Source organism: Strix aluco, chromosome 10 (genome assembly GCF_031877795.1).
Source record: "Strix aluco isolate bStrAlu1 chromosome 10, bStrAlu1.hap1, whole genome shotgun sequence".
NCBI classification, from domain to species: domain Eukaryota; kingdom Metazoa; phylum Chordata; class Aves; order Strigiformes; family Strigidae; genus Strix; species Strix aluco.
Window position 1 is genome coordinate 14,561,769 of NC_133940.1, and position 22,118 is coordinate 14,583,886.

The 22,118-nt window shown below is 44.5% G+C and overlaps 1 protein-coding gene across 2 annotated transcripts; it reads right to left on the minus strand.

Annotated features, from left to right (window-relative positions):
- Positions 1 to 677: 677 nt before the first annotated feature.
- UPRT (uracil phosphoribosyltransferase homolog) lies at positions 678 to 16,430 on the minus strand. Of its 2 annotated transcripts, XM_074835349.1 has the most exons (7): positions 16,117 to 16,430; positions 9,181 to 9,223; positions 6,047 to 6,116; positions 3,732 to 3,794; positions 2,873 to 3,034; positions 1,979 to 2,077; positions 678 to 1,101 (listed from the first exon to the last, which is right to left on the minus strand). In XM_074835349.1, the coding sequence occupies exons 1-7, from the start codon at positions 16,401 to 16,403 to the stop codon at positions 995 to 997; spliced, it is 831 nt and encodes a 276-aa protein (XP_074691450.1). In that variant the 5' UTR covers positions 16,404 to 16,430; the 3' UTR covers positions 678 to 994. The 2 variants fall into 2 exon arrangements, with proteins under 2 accessions (XP_074691450.1, XP_074691451.1); XM_074835350.1 differs by lacking the exon at positions 3,732 to 3,794.
- Positions 16,431 to 22,118: the final 5,688 nt, after the last annotated feature.

A 22,118-nucleotide genomic window follows, 5' to 3' on the forward strand; every position in this document is an offset into this window, starting at 1 on the left:
TGGAGTATATTGTCTTTATGTATAAATTTTCATGAAGTTACAGTAAGGTAAGATCTAGCTAGTTTAAGTGTTGGCTATTGTCTACTTGGTGCCAGGGGATTTAAAGCCAAAGAAAGTATTTGGCTGCAGATTTATGTTTAATCTGATCAATAGAACTACTGCACTGAGTATGCTGAAAGGGCGCTAAGCCATGGGGACCATATTTGCCTTTTGACTTTAAGCCCTGTTGCTCTGCAGAGCGAGAAATTAAGTCCAGCTTTTGGCCACACCTTTCCTTTCTTTAGAAGGGCTGGTGATACCCAGTCAACCACAAACGTTTTAAGAGGCAAAACTGAAGTACTGTGTGTGTGTAGAATTTCTGCAGGCAGCGCTGCTCCCACCCAGTTGGCCAGGGCATGTGCACTGCAACAGGAAGCTGCTTTATGCAGCACCTTTGAGCAAAACAACCATGGACGTTTTCCTATTTGAAAATAATCTATACAGAGCAAAATTCAGAATTGTATCTTTAGTTCTTGGCCACCATCCAAAGACTAAAAATTCTGCCAGAAATTCAAGGTGATTGCTAAGAACTCAGTCGAGTTCTAAGTGCACCTGTCATTTTGGAAGGGCTCAGAGTGGCTGTAGCAGCTGACCTGGAGTGATGTAAACATTACCATGAGAAATAAAGCGCACATCTCTGTGATTTAGTTGTTTTATTTTGCTTTTGCAAGCAGCCACAAGACCGGCTATAGAAGAATAAATAAGTTAAAGCAGAGATTTTAGCAATTTATACAACCCCAACATTGAGATGCTTGACTTTGTAATGAGAGAGGGCTTTGTTGCTGCACCCGACTCAGAGTTCAGGCAGCAACTGACCAGAACTGATCTAAATCAAGTATTTCCGCCTTTGGCCAAAAAGATTTTTAAGCATGCCCTCAACCAACTCAACAATAATGAAACGTAGAAAAAAGCCTCTTGTAAAATCATACAGTCATATCCATTTGTTCCAAGTGTGTCAGTCTGTTCCAAAATACTTCTGTCCGAAGTGTGTTGGTGCAACAGGATGGACTTCTGTAGTTAAAATGGTGATTTCTGGGAATTCTTGGATGATAGATTTGGCACCTTTTGAGAGAGGACAAAGGCAATAATGACTACAACGCTGCAGCTGAATTTCAGCACTATGTGTTAAATCACAATTAGCAAAAATCCACAGGTAAGTCAGTCTCTGTTCTTCTATCTCCACTTCATGTTTCTGCCTTAGCTGACTGTCTATGAGGAAAAACTTCCTGAATTTAGTGGATTGCTTTTCTGGGTTTTCTATTGTGGATTTTTCTTTTCTTTACTGTACATGGTAGTCCCAGTCTAATCATCAGAGTGGTTACAGACTGCCAGGGATAATGCTCTGCAGTTCAGTTGACTATTTTGATAATGATTTCTGCCATGGCTAATTTTTAGAACAATGCAGAAGATCCATTTTCCTACCTTGCAGAAACTGATGTTTCTTTTTTAGATCCCCTTTTACAAGTTAAGACCTTTAACATGCAGACAGGAACAGTTCTATAGCTTCATTCACCTCATGCCCCTTACAGAACTGGTGTTCTGTTGGTGGCAGAACACCACAACACCATCCGTGGGCTGCTACGGCCCAGAGCAACAGCAGGATGGGCATTGCTTTGTGAGCCACTGAAGCATCTTCTGTACCTGGCAGTGCTGCAAATTCCTGCTTTTAGGAATACTTTACCAGTTGCAGTGTTGTCATTAGGTATAACAGGCCTTTTCCTTTCTGCTAGCCCACTTCACTGCTCACACCAAACATTTACAATTCAGCCAAAAACAACAAAAACCAAACCCCCCCCTCTTCTGAGCACAGTGATGCTGCTATCGTTATTTGCAAAGGAACAGCTCTTCACCGCTACCCAAAACACGTGACTAACGTAACTCTTCCCCATTAAGTGTGCTTGGGGCCACTCCTCTGTCCCCCTCGTGCCCCCCAACTTACCATGAGGTGTGGAGAACAGGCTTAGCAGGATAATGACGCTGGGTTGTACACCATGTTCTACAAGAACTTTGACAGCCTCAATGACAGTGTTACCAGTACCTAAAAGGGGAAAAAGTGAGATTTTTTTCTTTCCCCCCAACCTTGGTTGAAGAACTTGTCCCTGGCCATCCAAGACTATCTGTGTTAATGTTGGTGTGTGACTGAATGATGATACTGTCCTTTCCCACTGGAAAACTGTCACCTCTGCATGTATTAATTGTAGAAAACTTCTGTCTCCTGATGAAGGAACTTAATCTCTACTCTGAAACAGCCAACTCTGCCAGGTTTTAAGCACTGAAGTTGGTGGATTTTATTAAAGCCCTCAGGCAAGAAAGCTCATCTAAAATAGTAAAATGGCAATTAAGAGCTCCATGTGTAGAACCAGAATGAAATCTTAGACTGGAAAAGTTACTTCATCCTGACAAACTCCTTACCATGCTTACCAGTTGGTTTGTTTGTTTTTGTTTTTTTTTTGGTAGTATTAACTGTATTTAATTTTAAAATAATTTACTCCTAGGATTATGACATTAATCCAAAAATGTCTTTTAACAGCATGAGAAAAAGGCTGTTGGAGTCTTTTCTCCTGGCAAAATTTAAAAAATTAAATTTCTATCAAGTCTTAATGCTTCAACTTCTCTCACAAACGCAGGCATGCCCAGATGATTTGCTCTGCATTCATGCTGGTGCAGGCTGACTAATACGTATTCTGGCGCAGCCTGATAAATTCCCTACTAAGTCACCTAAACCAAGCAATAAACCTAATCAAAGCCCCTGAAATTTGGAAATTTTCCTTTAAGTTCAGCACACTGACTGTTCAGATGAGTCAAACTGTACATAATGATGGAAGACACTTACTTAGTATTGGGTACATGAGTAGAACTTTTCTCCTGTAAATGTCTGGTGGAAACTTAGCATAGTACACTTTTGCTCTTTGCGTCTCCTCGTCGCTCTGTATCAGGATTTTTCCTATGCGGATTGATCTGCAGCAGTCTCGTAAACCTTGTTCCATTGCCTCTCCTCAAAATGAGCAGCAAAAAAACCCAACAAGTTGTTACACGCTAAGAAATGGCACAGTTGCAAGATGCTACAATTAAATAGACAGTCCAAATATTGTATTGGTGAAGAGTTCTGAAAAGGAGATTTTTTTTTCTTGGTTCCAAGTGTTGAAAACACTTGAAGGTATTTTCCTTTTTTCCTCTGTTCAGACAGAAAAATGAGTCTACTTGGTGTTACTTAGCTCCTGGGTATTAGTGTTCCCACACAGCAGTGTAAGCTCTCAAAGGCGAGAGCTGGAAACATCAAAACTACCATGTGGGGTTTGAAGAACATCTGTGAGCTCTGCCCAGAGACACCACGGTGCAAAATGTAGTGCAGGAAGCTGTGGAGCCACTGGACTTTACATCATAGATACAAAGGTTTCTGCAGCTTTGGGCTAAATAACAGTGACTCTGCCACCACTGAGCAGTTTATTTGGAGACCTGTCTCTGAGCAGAAGTAGTTGGCGGCAAGCAAGGAAGGACAGTTGTCTCCTAAGAAGTTAATAAACATATTACTTGACATTCTGTGATTGAGGAAACCTAAGAAAGAGTAAAAACTGGCAGGTTTGGGTACAACTTAGCTGTAGAGAAGTGTTGTTGCCCATTTTTGAAAGGAACTTGCTTACAGGTTTCCAAATCATTAATCAGTGCTCATCCAACAACTAGAAACTGCCTACCACTTCTCATTATGCTGACTCCGCAGTTCCCCTTTTCAAATCTGACTCCTTCATACTTGTGTCCTGTGAGAGGAAAGAAACCAGATGTCAGTGGCAGCGGTTGCTCCCTTCTGCCCCATCTTAATGCCCCTTTGGGGGATGCTGTTTTAAATGACCTTGGTGTGAATGGAGCCGAGATTCCCCTGAATACCCAGGGGACAACAGCAGGTCCCCATCTCTCAGCAGGTGGCATGAACCCATCTGCACACCGTACCCTGTGGCCCTCCAACAAGCCACGGGAACGGGGCCACAACGTAACTGGTAAAGAACTTGTGCTTTTTTTACATTTAAAAGTCATGTCCGAAAATTGGCACAGAAGTGATTCTTTCCAAGTATGTGTTTTATAACTCAGGTATTCTGTGATTATTTTAAGTGAAAGATGTTATGCAAAATAAAGGTAGACAGTAAGTCCCCTAAGAAGTCAGGTAAATGCAGTCCAGTGCTGCAGGTGACAGAGTTGGAACTGAAATATGATGCTACAATGCTACAGTCATTGTGCTCTTAATCACTGAAAGAAAAAAGTGGGCAATGGTATGCATATGAGAGAGATAACGATCATCAGTACTGCGAGCTCAGGTCTCTTATTAATTCAAAAATAAAGACAGCAAAGCAAGATTGTCACAGTCATCATTCTTCAGATCTAACCCCAGAAGCTGGTAGTGAGCTTGCCCAGCACCACTGCTGGGAGGAACATGTGGTTCCTTACAGGTGTTGCATATTCCCCTGCCTGACTGAAAAAAGTCCCAAGGCCCTTAAAGGAGAAAAAATAGGGTGCTTCACTGATGTCCTTGAGGGGTGTTCTGTTTCTGAGCCCGGAAGAGCAGAAATCAGCTCTGCTTTGGATTCTTACAAATGCTTGGAGGGGAAGAGCTGAGTATAGGTAAGCAGGAATTCATGCAGAGGCATCCGAGTTCTCAAGGGACACTTCCTACTTGAAGAGCTCACCTAAGGCCATCTTAGCTCCTTCACTGGGCATAGGTGTTGGCGTGAATGGGCAACCACCCTGCTTGCAGAGCTAAGATGGGTTCAGACAGTAAGACTCTACCCACAGTGTGGCTGGGAGCAGGGGCAGGAATCCAAGTCTTTTTTCACCATGGCAACGTGTGCCCAGAGGGCAAAGTCCGAGAGTCTTGGCCCACGGCCAGGGCAGCAGTCCACTCAAGAAGCACTGTAGAGCTTCCAAGTGATGTTACTTGCAGGGGACCTGCCAATCAAACTGTGTAATGCAGAGAGGAGATGGTCATCAATCTGTCCATCACTGACTGACCTGGAACAGATGTGATGCCAATGCTCAAGAAGTAAAGCAGCTGCTGTTCATTTGAAGAGGAGCAAAGGTAAGTGATTGTGCCTCCTGAGTGTCTTCCTAAACCCTGTCTAGTTTCAGAATTGAGTGTTTTCAGTACATCTTTAACTAAAAGTAAAGTTGTACAAATGATTTACTGAAAAGGGCAGAGAGGAAGAGGGTGTGAATGTACAGAGCCACTCTCACCCTGCAGAAATGCAAATGGAATTCTCAGGGTGAAGAGGATTTACCTGGTGTATGTCTTACGGGTGTGCTGTGGGTTTGCAACAAGTTGCCGATGCACTAAGCAGCTGCCTCTGAGGTAATGCGTGTGACCTTATGTATAGTTACAGTTAACAGGAGCAAACCAAAATTACTGCAATGGGTTTCCTCTAGTGTCAGACAGCCAGTTTTTATTTCCTGCTTATTATCATTCCCAGCTGGCCCCCAGTTGCAAACAGAGATGGATTTAGGCTGGCATGGCAAAACTGCTTGAGCCAAGTACTTTTTCTTTAATGGGCATGTGAAATGTCATCAGTTTTAACTCAACGTTGCAGTATAGGCAAGTAAACTGATCTCGCACATACACTTGTAAATCTTCATCATGGTTTTGCAAGGCCAATTTAAAACCTCAGTAAAATGACAACTATATGACTGTATGTTTTGCTCAATTGTGTCATTATGCACCTTCTATTTTTTCAATACCAGAAGGGACCTTAACTCTGTACTCTACCCTGAATGTTTAACTGTTTCAGCATCAGGCTCCCCAGAGAAGTGGTCTTGGCACCAAGCCTGCTGGAGTTCAAGGAGCGTCTGGATGATGCTCTTCATCACGTGGTTCAGTTTTAGGCAGTCCTGCGAGAAGTGGGGACCTGGACTTGACAGTCCTTATAGGTCCCTTCCAACTCGAGACATTCTATGATTCTTGTAACAGTTATGTTAGTTAAGCTTCCACTTCCAGTCCTATCTAGGGGAGGAGTAATTTCCCATATACCTGTTGGAGTGGTCACGGTACATTCTGTGTATGGCAGTTGATTCAGTCCCTCTTCAACCACAAGTCTGATCTGCAGAACCAAAGAGATCAGTCAGCTTAAAGGGATTTGTTATCTATGGAGATAAGCTACTAGATGTTAGTAGTTTTTACAAGTACTAGGTGAACACCTAACAGCCTGAAGGGTCTAAAGGGTCTCTTTAGTAGTAGTTAGGGACTGAATTTAGAGACCTTTTGGGGGTGATGCCTATGTTTTGTCCACAGATCAAATGGAGGCATTACAAAACAAGATTGGGGGGATGGGGGGATTCATTTGCAATCATAAAACTGACTTTACTTGTATCTCGCAGGCATAGGCATCGCAAATTTTTCTGAGCAAATGAGTGAAGCACCAATGCATCTTCATTTTGCTGACAGAAAATACTAGTGAGAAAAAGGGAAAATTCACCGTCTCTCAGTTCCCATCAGCTAGGCTCTGAGGCTTATTGTCACATCCGTATTTCTATGACTAAACTGCAGTCAGGCTGCCAGAACAGCCACAGAAGCTGCAGCAATGTATATGCACCAGCGAGTGCCCAAAGACAAGTCAGCAGATCTAGAAATCTCTTTATCACCTTCTTCTTCTGGCACCTGCCAGCTGTGGTTACTACAGGACGCTCTGCCAAGCACCTGCGCTTTCCCACGGCACAGACGGCCCAGTTCAGCAGGGACATCTCTACTGGAGGTGCAGCGAGTAAGCCACGCACCCCTCCAGCTTCGAGTGGCCAGAAGAACTCCAGCTCTCCCCTGGTGCTGGCCCTGCAGCTGTATCCCAGGCAAAGTTATCGAAACACGTTCATCTGAACCCAGAATGATTGCCCAGCAAAGATGCTCTGAGTACTAAAGATGTCAAAATTCTCTCTGCTAGTGAGATAAAGATTCACAGACCAGAACTGCTCAAGGAAAGCTACTGCCAAGCCAAAGATGAAACCTGTTAAGCAAAAGTCACCATATGATGGCAGAAATGAGGTGATTGCTCCTGGGACTGAGCAAGTATACTGCTCACTTCAGACACTTCTTATTTCGGAAACAGGGCAGGGCAGACTGGAAGATTTTTCTGTTCTTCCGTTCTGCCCTAGTTCCTAGCACACAGGCAGCCTCTGCTAGGAAATGGAAACAGTCCCTTAAATTTACAAACTCTCTTTGAAGATATTTTTAGTCATTTCAGTACCACAATTTTTTCCTAGAGTTGGGTTTGTGGCAGCCATATTCAGGGGTGGTGGTCAGACTAAATCAGTGAAGGGGTCAAAGGGTGCAACGGACATATAACGGGAGAAAAGACTGAAAAAGAAATCCATGGAGTAATATTTCCACCGTAGCAAAACTGCATATGGGAAACACATCCTTCAGAATTGTCAGCCCCCTTTCCGCTTGACTCATTGCATATTTGGTGGCTCTAAGAAGCATATGCACAGAAGCCAGCTCTGTTACCCTCCTCCTCCTCCTCCTCTTCCTCCTGTCTCTCTGCAAGTAGAGTTTTTGACTAGTCTTTTGACTCAGTCACTTTAATCCTGAGACTGAAGGCACCAGTGTTCTTCTACTGAAAGACACATCTTCTCACATAAACAAGTGAGAAGGTAGGTGGGACAGATCCTTCACACTAATTAATGACAATAAGGTACAGTCGAGACTGTTAAGGGTTTTCCTGTCAGTATTAGAATAGTCATTGTTTATCTCTTTTTTAAAATACACATTAGCAATATAGTGCTTCTCTTTAATTCAAAGCAGCTGGCAGGAATGAATGCTCCTTAAATGGTGCAGCATGATGGGAACCTAATACAACGTAAAATAAGAATGTTAACCAGAAACCCTTCCTGTGAAAGGAGTACTAGTGGGGAAGGGGCCTGACCCCTGCACTGGAGACCTGTACCCTGTAAATGTGTGGGATTGGTGGTGTTGACCTTCACTGGCTTCCTGAATCTCATGAAGAACCTGAAACCACAAAACCCAGGAAGAATGACACGTAGCTGAGCTAGTCTTTCACAGGTGGTGGATGTTTCCTGGGCTGTTCTCACTCATCCAATGAACTGTAAAGGACACGTGTCTATTTAAATGGTATCTGCTGAGAACTGCTGGCACAGAACCAAGCTGGGGCTGCGACTTTCTGCCTGTCCCTTATGAAGGACTCCTGGCAAGGAAGGCACTCCAGTCAGTCACTTGATCCACACGTTATGAGTGATGGGACTTGTTGGCTTGGGCCTTTACTGTTCTTGGTGAATGCAAGAAACATCCTCAAGAAGGAAAAAGCAGGGGGGAAAGTGAAAAAGCTGCAAAATAAAACCCACTGCAGTCACAATCTTAGGTTGTGGCCATATCTAAAGCCCTGAGCAAGCCTGGATCAGGCATGGATTAAGATTGGACTCATCACAGGAAACCTGCCTGCTGCAGCAAATGGTCTAATTGAATGGTCTCTGGCCTCATCTTTGCTAGAGGGGGAAAGAAAAGACTTTCCTTGTTAACAAACATGGACTTGCAAACAGCAAACACCCTCATGAATACAAGGAAGTATATGTGTGGGCGTGCTGTGGTTTTCTGTAAGCATGTAATTTAGATGAGGTAAAGGTTGCATTCCCAGCAGTCTTTGTTCTGACTTACTAAAATGTGTGAAAACTTGAAACTGCTTTGTCCCTGCTAGCAAGTACCATATGGCCAAAACCAAATTCCCCGTGTGGATGCACCCAGAGCTACTAATCTAATACACAACATGTGCCAGGAGGCACTCCTGCATGCAAGCGATTGTTAATATCTAGACTGGAAGAAATTGTACAGCTTTGTTCACAAGATCAAAAGTAGTGTTTCAAAGTAAAACTGAATTATCTCTAGCCTCTGTGCATCTGTTTTTAAACAGTATTCTCTTCTTACTACTGCTCTCTGTCCTGAAGTAGTTGTGTTTGATAATAACATGGCTTCTGGAACCCTTTGAGATGAAAGCAGTCCATAACAGAGAACAGAAGTCCCTACACAGAAAGTTGCTGTCAAGCAGCAATTTCCTTTGTGTAGAAAAGTTGCTCTCGCACCACCATTATTCTGTCCTGAAAGATCCATTTTACAGAAGAGTTACAAAGTATGATACAAAGAAGAAGAAATTCTTCACCTACCAGACGATCGGCAGAAAATACGAAGTCTCCTCTACTGGATTTCCTGAAAAAGGTAATAATTTATATTTTAAATTGGGGAATAATTTTAAGGACATTGCTTAATATAATATTAATTCAAGGGCAATATATACTAAAGGCAGTTCAGAGAAGAGTCTCCTACCATACACAAAATTTATCTCACAGACATCCTGCCTCACGGGCTTTGTGCTTGGTGGCAAAGACTGAGATGCAGTGAGCTAGCGCAGGGGTTTGCCTCTTACTACTGGCAACATTGCTGCACTGTGCCAGTAGCAATTAAAGCATGGAAACATAAGGATTATATTCTGTAGGTTTTCTATTGTACTACTGTTCCAGTTCAGTTCCAAAACACCTCACAAGCTCAGATGTGCACCAACCTGGTACATTCCCTACAGCTCTGAGCAAGAGAGCTTTGCTCCGCCTGTTCTTAAGTCAATCAGAAACCAGGGGACAATGATAACACAGATCCCTAGCCCTGAGACCAACACACCTGATAAGCAGGATATATACCATATCTTATCTGGAATTCATTCATAGTGTGACTAGATTAGTGAACCTGAGACTAAAATGAGCAAGGATTAACGAGTATTCCCATGAGAACACCTCTCTGCTGTTGTATTAGCTTAGGTGCAACCTTTCGCTGGTGTGACTGCGCAGCTTTGGGCCCATTCAGAAGACAGAACAAGCTCACTTCCTCCTGCTACATACTGCCTATGAACGCCATGTTAAAAGCTTGAATTTTAAAAGCAGTTTTTAACACCTTGCTTCCCACGTCAAGACCAACTCTCACTACACAAGGGTAGGACAAATTTCCAATTAAGGAGCCAACACTTACACTATGCTAGCCTTGAAAACACTCAGACGAAGCATCAACATCATAAGCAGGTACTTTTAAATGAAATTTTCTATTAATCACAGCAGGCATACCCCTCTTACTTTCAAACCATGATACTCTGGATATCTCCTTAAATACCATAGAGTCTTGCATTTAATCCCCAAGATTCTGCAACATCTTACGTTTACATGAGTGAAAGTCAAGAGGTTTGTCTGCTTATTTCCTAGGCAGCTGGTAACTCAGCCACGCTAAAAAAAGTTTTAAAAAGAGTGTCAGCCTAAGCCAATTTCTTTCCTTGTGCTAATACACTATTAACAGTGTTTTGTTGGGATTTTTTTTTCCTTCTTTCTGGTAATGACAGGATATTCATAACTTTTTGCTACTTCAACATTAACCAGAAAGGCAATGCTCAAAAAAAACCCCAATCCCCAAACTGCTACAATTATACAAATTGATTTTATTAAGATTTTTGAAGGGATTCATATTTCCACCTGTGGTGTGTATAAATATTTTTTAAAAATTGAAGTAGCAAAATGTGTAGGTGGTGCATCCAGGTTATTCCAGGCTGTGGCATTTCAGAAAATTTGGCCATGTTTTGTGAATGGGTGGTAAGACAAACCCAACAATGTCAAGACTGTGGTTTTGACTGCAAAACAATACATGTTTAGAGCGAATACTATGAGTTATTAATACAGATTACTAGGCTTTAAATTAACTAATCTGTTTTTGCAAAGAGACACAGATGTTTTTACGCACAGTTCACTGAAGACCCTTAGGCAGTTATGCCTGGTTTTTGAGGGGGGGGAGAACAGAAAGCATTGGTGCACAAAAATGAGAGAAAAATAACAGTAATACTGAAAAATGACAGACCTCTTGCACACCAGCAGCTGGAAAGCTGTGACCAGATTTCAAGCCCCACATCATATGAGAACTGCTAGGGGCCAGACAAAAAAGGCTTATGTGAAAACACTGTAACTGTTCACCTTAAATACCAGATAGAAGTGTAGAAAGTAATGAGCCATGGCAGACTAGACACTTCTTCAGCTTCTTAATCAAGTAACAAGATAACAGCTTAAAAAAATGAGGCATTAAACCCTGACTTGTAGCACAGGGCTAACAACACGAAGATTGTGTTAAGCAATAGAAATTAGTTTCATTTTGTTTCTGAAGGTATGGAAGTATGGCTGATGTACAATTAAGTCACATTGTGTGTCTTAAAGAGTTGAGAAGATATACTTTTTAGGGAATGTACAGTAATACAAACTGCAGGGTTACTTCCTGCTTTAACACTTGGTACTAGTTATAACCACTGCTATGGCTGTAGGCTATGCAGGTCATGCTCTGACACCTTAGTAATTCCTGTTTCTCTAGTTACCTTACAGAACTTCTTGAGAGACACCCAGGGCACTGTGAAGGCAAGACTGAAAAAAAGCCGCTTCCCTAAACAGAATTTGTAAAAGGCCTTTACAAGAAAGCTTAAGACACTGGATGAACTGTTGCCATTAAGTGGAGATGATGTAACTGGGAAACAGGACCATGTTCTACCTGCAGCACTTCAGTACTTAATTTTCTTCAGTGCGTGGGCTGGGGGGGTGGTATGTGAAAGGGATCTCACCCTTCCTGCCTACAGTAGTCATCTTTACTCATCACAGGCAAGTTACACACTCCTGAATCATCCTACTCTGTACAGCAGTCAGGACTGCGTGCCCTACTGCTTTTCTGTCTTCATTTCTATATTGTTCACTCAGTTCCCTAGGGAAGAAGAAGCCTTAGCAGAACACAACAGAATGATCTCACATAACAGACACAATAACCTTCAAATACCTACATTTACATCATGTCTATTGTTAAATCAGAGTTAAAATGACACTACCGATCTGAGCTAATGAATTTGCTTCTACAGAAACCACAGCTCTACATTACAAACTGCTTCACTACTCATTTCAGCTTCCAGATCCCTGGTTCCAATCTCTGCAGGCCAGAAATGATTCTGAGATCATACCCTCCCTTAGACAGAGGCTGTAACTGTTTGTTCCCAAATGTTCAATACTTAAATGCATCAAGTTCACATCTCAAAATTCATATCCAACACACAGTGTAAAAGGCATCTGCCCACCCATGAAGCATTCACTAGAAGGAAAAGTGAACAAGCCTGAGGAAAAAACGAGCAAACCCATGCACACTCAAGTTGAGGTGATCTATCCATCTCCCCGATTCTGGCACACAGACCTAGTTCTTGTTAACTTTAATGAAGCAAAATAAATACATGGTCATTTTAGTCTATCAGACAGCCACTACTGATTCAGCCAGCTGTTCTGAACCCACCACAGGACATGATGACCAGCCACATGAAGGTGGGCTTTTCTTTATAAACTGGACAGTCACTCCATTGAAAGGCCATGATTTCTTTTAATCCTCTCAGGAACAAGGAAAGAGCTTTCCACTTTTCTGAGCAGCTAACACTATGGACAGAGTCCCTGAGGTCTTCTGCCTCTGGCCTGACCATCCTTAGCTCCACATAAGCATGCCTGATTCTAATTTGCATTGTACTGGGAGTATCTATCCCTTCTTTACTTCACACTAAGTCCTAAACTGACTGGTTTTTCCCTACTTTTGTTCTGTTTCTCTCCTCCCAGTAGTTTGCCTTTTAATTTCTGTCCTTTTCAGGTGATTGCTGTAGCTGGAACATGCATCTTCTGCAGAATTAAGTAATCCAAATATCCTCCTCAAGCTAAGGCAGTTCTGGTGTTACCTGCTCTTTTTTTAATCCAGAAAGAAAGAGTAAGTGATAGATACCTAATTGCCCTGTAGATGACACAGCTCTTCCCCCTTCCCCAAGCAGTGTACGTGAACATACCCTTTTGTCAGTTTAAATGGGATTTTTTGAACAGTAGCTCCTCTTAGCTATAAAGCTGCTTATTCACAAATACAATACTTCTTCTGAGGAGTTTCTTTTAGCACTTGGTTTGAATGCTACAGTGGTCATAGAGTCATCTTAAGGCAGATTACACCTGCCCGGAAAAAGGTTACTGCAACAGTTTCTAACCAGTGCATAAGAAATCCTCTCAGCCTTGCCGCTGAGCATGTTTTAGCATCTTTCTGAATGACAGGTACTAAAAGAGGCCAGTCCAAGGTCTCTTATTTATTGAGATGCAGCTGACTTTCTGGACAGAATGTGAAAATAAAAGTTTCCCTACTGTCCTTACATACAAAGCCTACACCTGCCTTTCTGAGCAGGATGTTGACCAGTTTTCCTCACTGCCTGGGAAAGGAGCTTGGAAGTGACAGTTAACATCTCCACTGCCAGGGAAGTGCCACACTCAGAATAAAGTACATTTAATTCATTATTTACAAGTCTTATTCTATACTTCCCCTTACCAAAGTCTTGTGCAATGAAGCTGATGCAACTCTAAAAAAAACTCTTCAGAGTTAAAATATCAGCTGCTAGTTTCTGGATAAGCTCACTATAACCAGAAACTTTATTAAACATATTTGCAAGAGTTCAAAACTTACACAACAAAATAAAAAGCCTAGCTGGGTACAGTCACCACAGTGCTAGTATTTGCCTAGATATCAAAACTACAAGCTATTTTCTTTTTGCTAATCTCAAAACCTTTCACAGGCCATCACCAAGCCTAGTTTGAATTTCCCCTCTCTCTCTCTGCTTAGCACACTCACAACTTCCCTTTCTGCTCTGCAGGGAAGCTGCCAGGCAGACATTCTCACCTGCAGAGATCTTTTGTATGGGCTTGCCACAATCACCCTCCTTAGATCCAGACTGCGCTACCTCTGTGTGCTCCTGCCTGCAATGAGATTATGTTTTTCCACAATGCTTTGAAGATTAAAAAAACCACTAGTTTAAGGAAACAAGGCTCATGTAAGCTAATAAAATTAGATATTGTCTTTGAGAGATGATTATTAGCTTTGCATTAAAATGTAGTAGTGTTATTAGCTACAAAGTTAAGCACTCAAGAACCAGGAAATACCAAAACATAGACTACGCAGATGGACAGATAGGAAACAAGGGGGAGAACCCTGTCTGTTACTGCAGATGTTAGAAAGCCAGTGCGTTGCAGGAAGAGAAGGTTTTATGCAGAGCCTGAGCACTCTATGGATAAGCTTGATTTCACACCTCTGTGCCTGCTGATGGTTCTTGCATCACAGCAGGCAAATCGTGCTTTTAATAGATGGCCACTACTTATGTTTGTCATACGTTCCATGCTAAATTTAATACCTTATAATATCACCTTTCAGGTGCTGAACAATCAAAGCTACAAATGTGATCAGTGGAAGGTATCCTTTCAACATCTGAGATGCTATGTAAGGCATAATAAAACATTCAGTCATAAGTATCTCACATTGGATGTTCAGCAGTGGGGCATGGACTTCTGCACTTCAGCTTAAGACTTGTAAAACACCTTCATGTCTCACAAGGTATGGTGGCAGCAAGGACTCTTGCTGACACAAACTGACAACACTGCCTTCAAAAAAGGCAGTCTCTTTTGCAGGTAATATGCCCTAAGCAAACAAACTGTTCTCTCCTTGTCTGCCTCCCTCCAATACTGTCTCTCTCACATTCCTCCCAGCCCACCATGGTCTAGTCTCTATGCTATCCACAACATACTGTTCCAAAACCATTATTTTTGCCTAATTTGTTCCAGTCCGTGCTCCTCAAACATCTGATTCCAGTTTACTTTCATTTCAGCTAGTCCCACTTTTCTCCAATCTTTTTCTTATTTCTAGCTCTCTCAGGCTGCCCTTGTGATGTTTTCTTGTGGCCATCCTTGTTTCAAAATCCTTAATACACACCCCCCCACCCCCCAAATACAGACTGCAAAGACTTGGCCCTTACATTTTCTTTGACACGGTAGTCCCAATCTTCAGCAAACTTGTGTGATTTTCTTGCCACTTATTCCCAAACCTAGCTCCTGTCCTTTGCCAACCTTCAATCCAGTCTGTGCTCCTACACCTGCGTTGTCTTAACCCACTTCACAAGAACACTACAGATGGAGTTGCTATTCTGTCAGTAGCTCACAGAATGTGTGAGGGGAGAAGGGCACAGGGTTGTTAACGTACTCTGAGGACTGGTAAGGCAGCGCAACGGCCATCTAGCCAGACTGAATATTGTGGGAAATCTGCATGTGCTTATTTGATGTAGAATTCAGAAACCTGCACAGGCCAGCCTGGCACTGCGAGCAGGCGGTGGTGGGGCATCCCGTGAGGCAAGTTTTCCTGCCAATGTGATGCGAGACACAGCGCTCACAACTACCTGCAGCCACCGCCACCGGGCAAGTCTCCCCACCCCGTCCCACCGTCAGCGTACGATACCGAGACAGTGGTAATGAGAGCCGGCTCCCGCCGGGCCACGCCGCGGCGGCAGTAAGCTACAGCTCGCTTTCTCAAGGGTTTTATGCCCTTTTGCACGGCGATGGTGATGCGGGAAGCAAGCTGTGAGCCGCCCACGGCGTGGAGGTACGCAAAAACCTGTACGAGGTTTTAAAAGGCGCCGAATTAATGTGTTTGTCACCGACGGCCCCCAGGCGGAGCTACCGAAGCCCCCGCGAGGGCCGCTGTGGCGAGGCGAGGCGGCGGGGCGGGGCCGGGGCGGGGCCGGGCGCAGCGCTGGCGCCCACCGGCGGCGCCCACCTGCCCCGCCCCGCCCCGCCCCTCGGGCCGCACGTCAGCAGCAATGGCCGCACGGCGGAGGCGCTGGCGCCAAGCCCGGCGCGGGAGCACGCCCCGCCCAGAGGCCCGTCCGCCGCCCCCGGGCTCGGCCATCGGCCCCGACGGGGGTCACCTGGCTCACGGGGTAGCCGCGCCGGGAGCCCACGGGCGGCGGCCGCCGCCGCATCCCTCAGGAGGCTGCGCCCAGCACGGGAGCCGGCACAGGCGGTCGGCCGAGAGCGGGCTCGGCGGGACTGCGGCTCCCGAGGGAACGGGGCGGGGGGCCGGCGGGCGGCCATGCCCCCTCGGCCTCCCCCCCCCCCCGCCCCGCCCCGGCCCGGCCCCTCCTCAGGCCACGCTTCCCGGCACCGCGCGGCCTCCCCGGGCGCTGCCCGCCCGCCCCGCCGCCGCCCGCTCACTTGTCCCTGATGATCGTCTGTAGCTCCCGGAGCTGGTCGTTCATGGGCAGCAGCTTCAGCTGCGGCCCGATCGGTGTCGCGCCGCCCTCCCCGGCGGGGATCGCCGCCGCCGCCACCCCGTTGCTGCTGCTGCTGCTGTCCGGGCTGGGGCAACCGCTGTCCTCGCCGGGCTCCGCGAAGCGGATCAGCCGGGAGCCGCCGCCCGTTGTCGCTGTCGCCGTCGGTGGCGGCTGCTCGTCCTGCGGCCGCGGGCCGAGCCGCTGGTTCTGGCAGGGCATCGCCTCCATGCGCCGGGGCGCGCCCCCGCCCCCCCCCCCCCCCCCCCCCGCCGATCGTTGCCGCCACGCGCTGCGCCGGCCCCGCTTGCGCCGCCGCGGGGGGGGCGGGGGGAGCGCGCCGGCCCGCCCTCGCTCTATTGGCTGGCGGCGCCGCCACTCAAGGCCGCGGCGGGAGCGGAGGCACGGGAGGCGGGGCGGGGCGCTGCGTGGCAGCCGGGGCCGGGGGCGCTGAGGGCCGGTGGGGGTCCGCCGCCAGCAGCGGGGCCCGGCGGGAGCTGCGCCCTCTGCGGCGTCCCCCGGCTTTCCGGCAGCTTTCTCCCGGAGATCCCGTTTCAGCCGCAGGGCCCACTCGGCGAGGGACCGAACACCGGGCCAGCGCGCCCGCCGCATGGCACGGAAGTTCTGCCTCAAGGGTTTTCTCTCTGGTTGGTTTTTGGGGAATTTCAAGACAATGCAAACTGTAATAAATGTAAGATTAGTGCAGGGTCAGAGGAGAACTGGTAGGATTCCAGGAAGTTCTGAATATGTAATTGTGAATTTCTCCTGAATACAAATGCCCAATTGCCAGATTTACGTGTATGTCTGCAGAGGTGTTCTGATCGATCCGAGCGGCAGCACAGGCTCTCAGCCATACCATACGTGTCCAGGATTTCCACCGTATCAGGATCTTGGGACATGTGCTACGTGGCACATCCCGCGTGTGGGTAAGGGAACCCTGAATTGTGGTATCACAGCATTGATGGAGCTCCAATGCCTCTCTGAGGGAGACCTACAAAATCACTTGACGAACATGTATCGCTAAACCTCACAATACCATCCTGAGACGACTGATTTACTACAGTCTTGTCTTCGTTAAATAGGGAGCAAAGAGCAGGTTCCATATGCCTGTACACTGCGTCAGCGATAGAACCTCTTACGTGCTGCCAATAAGGCCCTAAAATTGAAGATGGAAAACATGCATTTGGTCGTTCCGTTCATACTGCCTTTAGTACAGGCTAGCACTAATTCTTTGTCTAACACAGTTTTAAAGTTCTGAAGCAAGCCCCAGCTGCCTAAGAAATAAATCTATTCCCCTCATGAAACACAAAGAGGAATGTTTAGTGTCCTGACGGAATGTTGGAAATGACATTCTGTCCTTCATCTCACACTGAAAAACTCACCAGCAGACTGGTGGAGAGGAGGCAGTTAATTCTGAAAAAGGGATTAAAAGTGGGAAAGGCTACCGGCTTAGTTTACAGATAACTAAGGGGTGACTATACCCTGTGCTGTGAACATGTAAGAAGGGAGAGGAATTATTAATGATGAAAGAAGGAAGGAGTACTGGAAGTAATGGGATCAAATTATATAGAGGAAAGCTGAAGATAAGTATCTGGCAAGTAATTGTCATCATGGAACTGTGATAGGATACTTGGTCTCCCCTCATTGAGGATGTTTAGACTGAAAATGGCTAAGGCATGAGAATATTATCTGCACTGAAAAATCTGGCATCACGTATCTGTGTACAGACGTACAACATCAAGTGGCTATGTGGTATTTGAGGGATAATTTTATAATTAATAATTTTAATATTCCATTATCATGAACTAAGACAAAAATCAGCCTTAGAATTTCTATTTTCTGTGCTAATGCGCAGCATTTTATTTTTTCCACACTTTTAAGGCTAATAAGGTACTTAATATATTTGACATTAAAATTTTCCTTGCAAATTTTGCCTTTACCTGCTGTTCCTTCTTCAATAACTCTCCCATGCTGCTGGTTTCATTTCCTCCCCCTACTAGTTCAGCCTTTTTTCCAGTTCGATCTTCTCTTTCTCCTTTGATACCAGTTTATTTACAGGATACCAGATGTACCTGTACAAGGCACTGCACAAACCTCGAGTGAGACGCGGAAAGAAAAAGAGCCCATATACCTACCGTGGTCAGAAACACGGCAACCCCTTCTCTCACAGTGACCTAACCAGGAGAACAAAGCTCGTGCTGTAGACACAGAAAGCTAACAGATGAGTTTTATAAACTTACACAGTTTAAAGTAGCTTGCCAGAAAAACAAAAAAATCTGTTTCTCTGCAGATTTAGTGTAGAAGTGGAGGATCTCCTTGGAGACAGACAGAAATCAATGCATGCTCCAGAGTTGACCCTCAGAAAAGATAATGGAAGCAGCTCAGTAGAAGGAATAGAAACTCTGGGAATGGAAATAGCACAGAGGAGATATGGGAATAGAATCCTAAACTATATCTAATCGGGGCCTTTCCACACCACCTCTCCAAGCACCACCAAATATTATGCTGCTCATAATAAAATACTAAAATATTAAATGCTAAAAAAACTGTGGCAAACTAATATTGTACTAATTGGAGGGGTGCACTTGGGTATACTCTGGAGTACGGCCAGCAGTCCTTCCAAGAGCTGTGCAGACAGCAAACCAGGGCTTGAGAACAAGGTCAGGGTGCTGAACAAGGGCGTGTTATGCCTTCACATGCTGTACCACTATGTCAGGGATGTCTCAGTATCCCCAACAGCAAAATGAAGACAAAAAATGAAGACACCCCTGACATACGGGGTGTTGGCATGAAGACTAATTTACTCATGTTTTCTCAATACTGTGAAAGCATCATCTGCCTAATAAAAAATACTGGAAGTGGGTACTTAGATAGTTTTTTCCTGTAAAAACTATACATCAGGGTGTAATGCAGAAGCACAGAAATTCCATTGTGTAGTTACTACATACCTCATAAAATCAAGGCATTTCAGAGACAATAAACTGGAATTAATTTATGCAATTTATTTCAAAATAGATCAATGGGGGAAAATGTAGTCAGAATGAAGAAAAAAAATTACATTTGCGGATGGATGTGAAGTGTGAAATACAGGGCAGAATGAAAGAATGAACTGCAATAAAATATGAGGTTTTATAAAAAGCTGTAAAAATTGGTTCAGATTATTCCCATAGGTATATTAATTCAGGCCTTTTGAAGCATCAGTTTTTATCACAGAATCCTCAAAGCCAGGGTTGATATCGTTCCTTATAAACCCATTCTCATCCTGAATATGTTTGATTATGACCACATTCAATCCTGATCAAGAAACAGTAACAAGCCACATGCTCATTTGTAGTCTGGTAAGAAGCAGAGCTGGCAGCTTACATGCTTATATGAAACCGGCTTCACTGTTCAAGGAATGTATCCAAGTGGAGGGAGCATTGCTAATAGGTATATTGTTAATAGGTTTGTGAACACTTTCTGTTGATGTACCAGAAGAAATATTAAGCAGTCCCATTGTATGGACAGTAGATGATTTCAACTCACTCCATCCAAGGAAAAAAGCATTTCTAAAGATAGGGTGTTAAAGAATTTTTACATAGGGTTGGGGCACATTAAACCCTTCAAGGAGAATGTTAAAATGAATTACAAATCCCAGGAAATTCTTGGAAGAGAAAGGTCTGAATAAGAAGTTGGGGACAGCTTGTCCTAATATATATATTATTGTGGGAGTGTCAGCTCTGTGCAGCTGTGGGAGATTCAATATGTTAAGAGTCAAATCATGTGTTACTGGTCAATGATTAAGAGGCAAGTCGGCATTGGCCTGTCAGCCCTGCACAGCTGTGGGAGATTCAATACTTAAGAGCCAAATGGACATTGGTTGGGTGGCTCAGCTAGAGAGCTCTGTTTGGGGAGCTTGGCCCACAAGGACTCTGTTTGGCGAGCCAGGTAGGAGCTCTGTCCTGCGCTGGCTTGGAGAAGTGCCAGCTCTATTCTGCACTGGCCTGGAGAAGCATCAAGGTTTTGAGGAGAAACAGGCCTTGGCAGAAAGTAAGTCAGCTTGGAAAAAGTATAGAACTGTTTCTGGGAGAGAGGGTTGATGACTGTCTAGCTGTTGATTTGCTTATCATGAAATAAGAGCTAAGGTAGTGAGAGCGTAAGTATGTACCATTGTAATAATAAAGGACTTTCCTTCTGCACTTCAGTGGAGAGTCTGTGCCTCAGTTGCCACATATTATATACAAATATATATACATGTCCTAATTCAGGATGCCCTTTGATGAAAGCTAAATCCTAGACAAGAGTTTGACTTCTGGATCTTGGCCACAAAACTATACCACCATCTGTCAGCTGGATAGCTGGAGGAAGGGGAGAAAAATCTCAGAGCTGGCCTAAAGCATAGCTAGATATGTGTGCCCTTAATATAATGCTTCATGTCTGCCTCTAAATATAGTAATTGTGTTGTTAATATATGGACTTCCATATATAGTTTCTTCCTTCATTTCTACCTTCTCTATCTTGCATTAGGAATGGTTTTGAGTTATTTGGTAAACACTAAGACAGTTCCCTGGTACAGGCATGATATAATGGTCCTTAAGACTGTCTTATTGCTCTATTTTACAGTGTCTTGTGTGACTTCCAGTTTTTACAAGCAGTGAAAAAAATCAATGGGCATATCTCTACTAAGATTTACAACCCCATTTTGGAGCTGGTAATAGGTGTTGATGTGGACAAGATGTCTTCCTGTGGTTAAATTAGGTAGAAGCTCATTAGTATTCAGCAAGGCAGTGGAGAAGGTGCCTGCACGCTGAGGGATCACAGCAAGTTTGGAACAACTGACAACTAGTGAAACTGCAGAGGGTGTAATTCTATTTACAACTAGACTATTTTAGTACGTGTATATAAGGAATTACCGCACTAATAATGAGTAGACTTTGTTGACACTATGCACTTAGTCTTTCGGTACTGTAATAAGAAATTACTTTCAGAGATGAAGGGCAATACTGAAGAAAATGTTTAGAAGTTTTTTGTTGTTTTATCTGCACAAATGGATTTCTCTTCCCATCTTAACTGTCCCCATCTCTGTGTTATCCTGCTTCCCTTCTCTTTAATATATTTTCTTGTCCACAGAGGACTAGAAGTATTAACTTTAAATACAAAGCAGACAGCTAAAGTCTGATATATTGATGTTTATTACCAGGCATGTAGTGTCAGCTAATTAACAGTTCAAATTGTAGATTTTTCAGTACTTGGTTAAAAGTAAGAATTCATAGAAAATAAGCATTCAGAGAACACTGGGCTCCATGAAGCGGCTCATCTGGGAGCTACCACTGGCGGTTGCTCTTCCTGCAGCCACAGGCCAAGACACTGGTTCTGGCAGGGCATCGTGCTGCCCGTTGCCACCATGTTACAAAGAACATGACCGCCACAAAGAGAAGGAAAAGAACATGAAATTTCGAACGTCCATTAGTCAGTTCACCCTGGAGAAAAGCAACATAAAACAAGTGATAGGAACAAATAAAAGCTGGAAATTCTTTGCTTCTAGAGAGAAGAAAGATAGCCTCCAAAACACATATTTGGAGTTCCCAAACTTGTATACACAAAAGTCACACCCTACTATGAAAAGCCAGAAGAGACAAAGAAATGCTCTGGTTCGTTTCCCCTCCTGTAACCAAAGCAGGAAGAGTGGGGCTTTGCTACTGACTTGTCCAATGTAACAGAGCCCAGCCCAATCACAGCTTCCCACCTGGGCACAAGAAACATGCCCTGCAGGGAAAGAAGCAGGCACGAGCTCTTGAAGCCCTGTTTGTGTTCTCCTGGGTTTCCTGTGCACGTATTAAAATTCTGCCCCTTTTGCAATAGAAGGCATGCCAAGAAAACCTGGCCTTCATAGCTACAGCAGTCAGGTAGTGTTAGAACTGAGCAGAGATGGTTTGGAAAGGTTTAAAAGCCAAGCGGGATCTTACA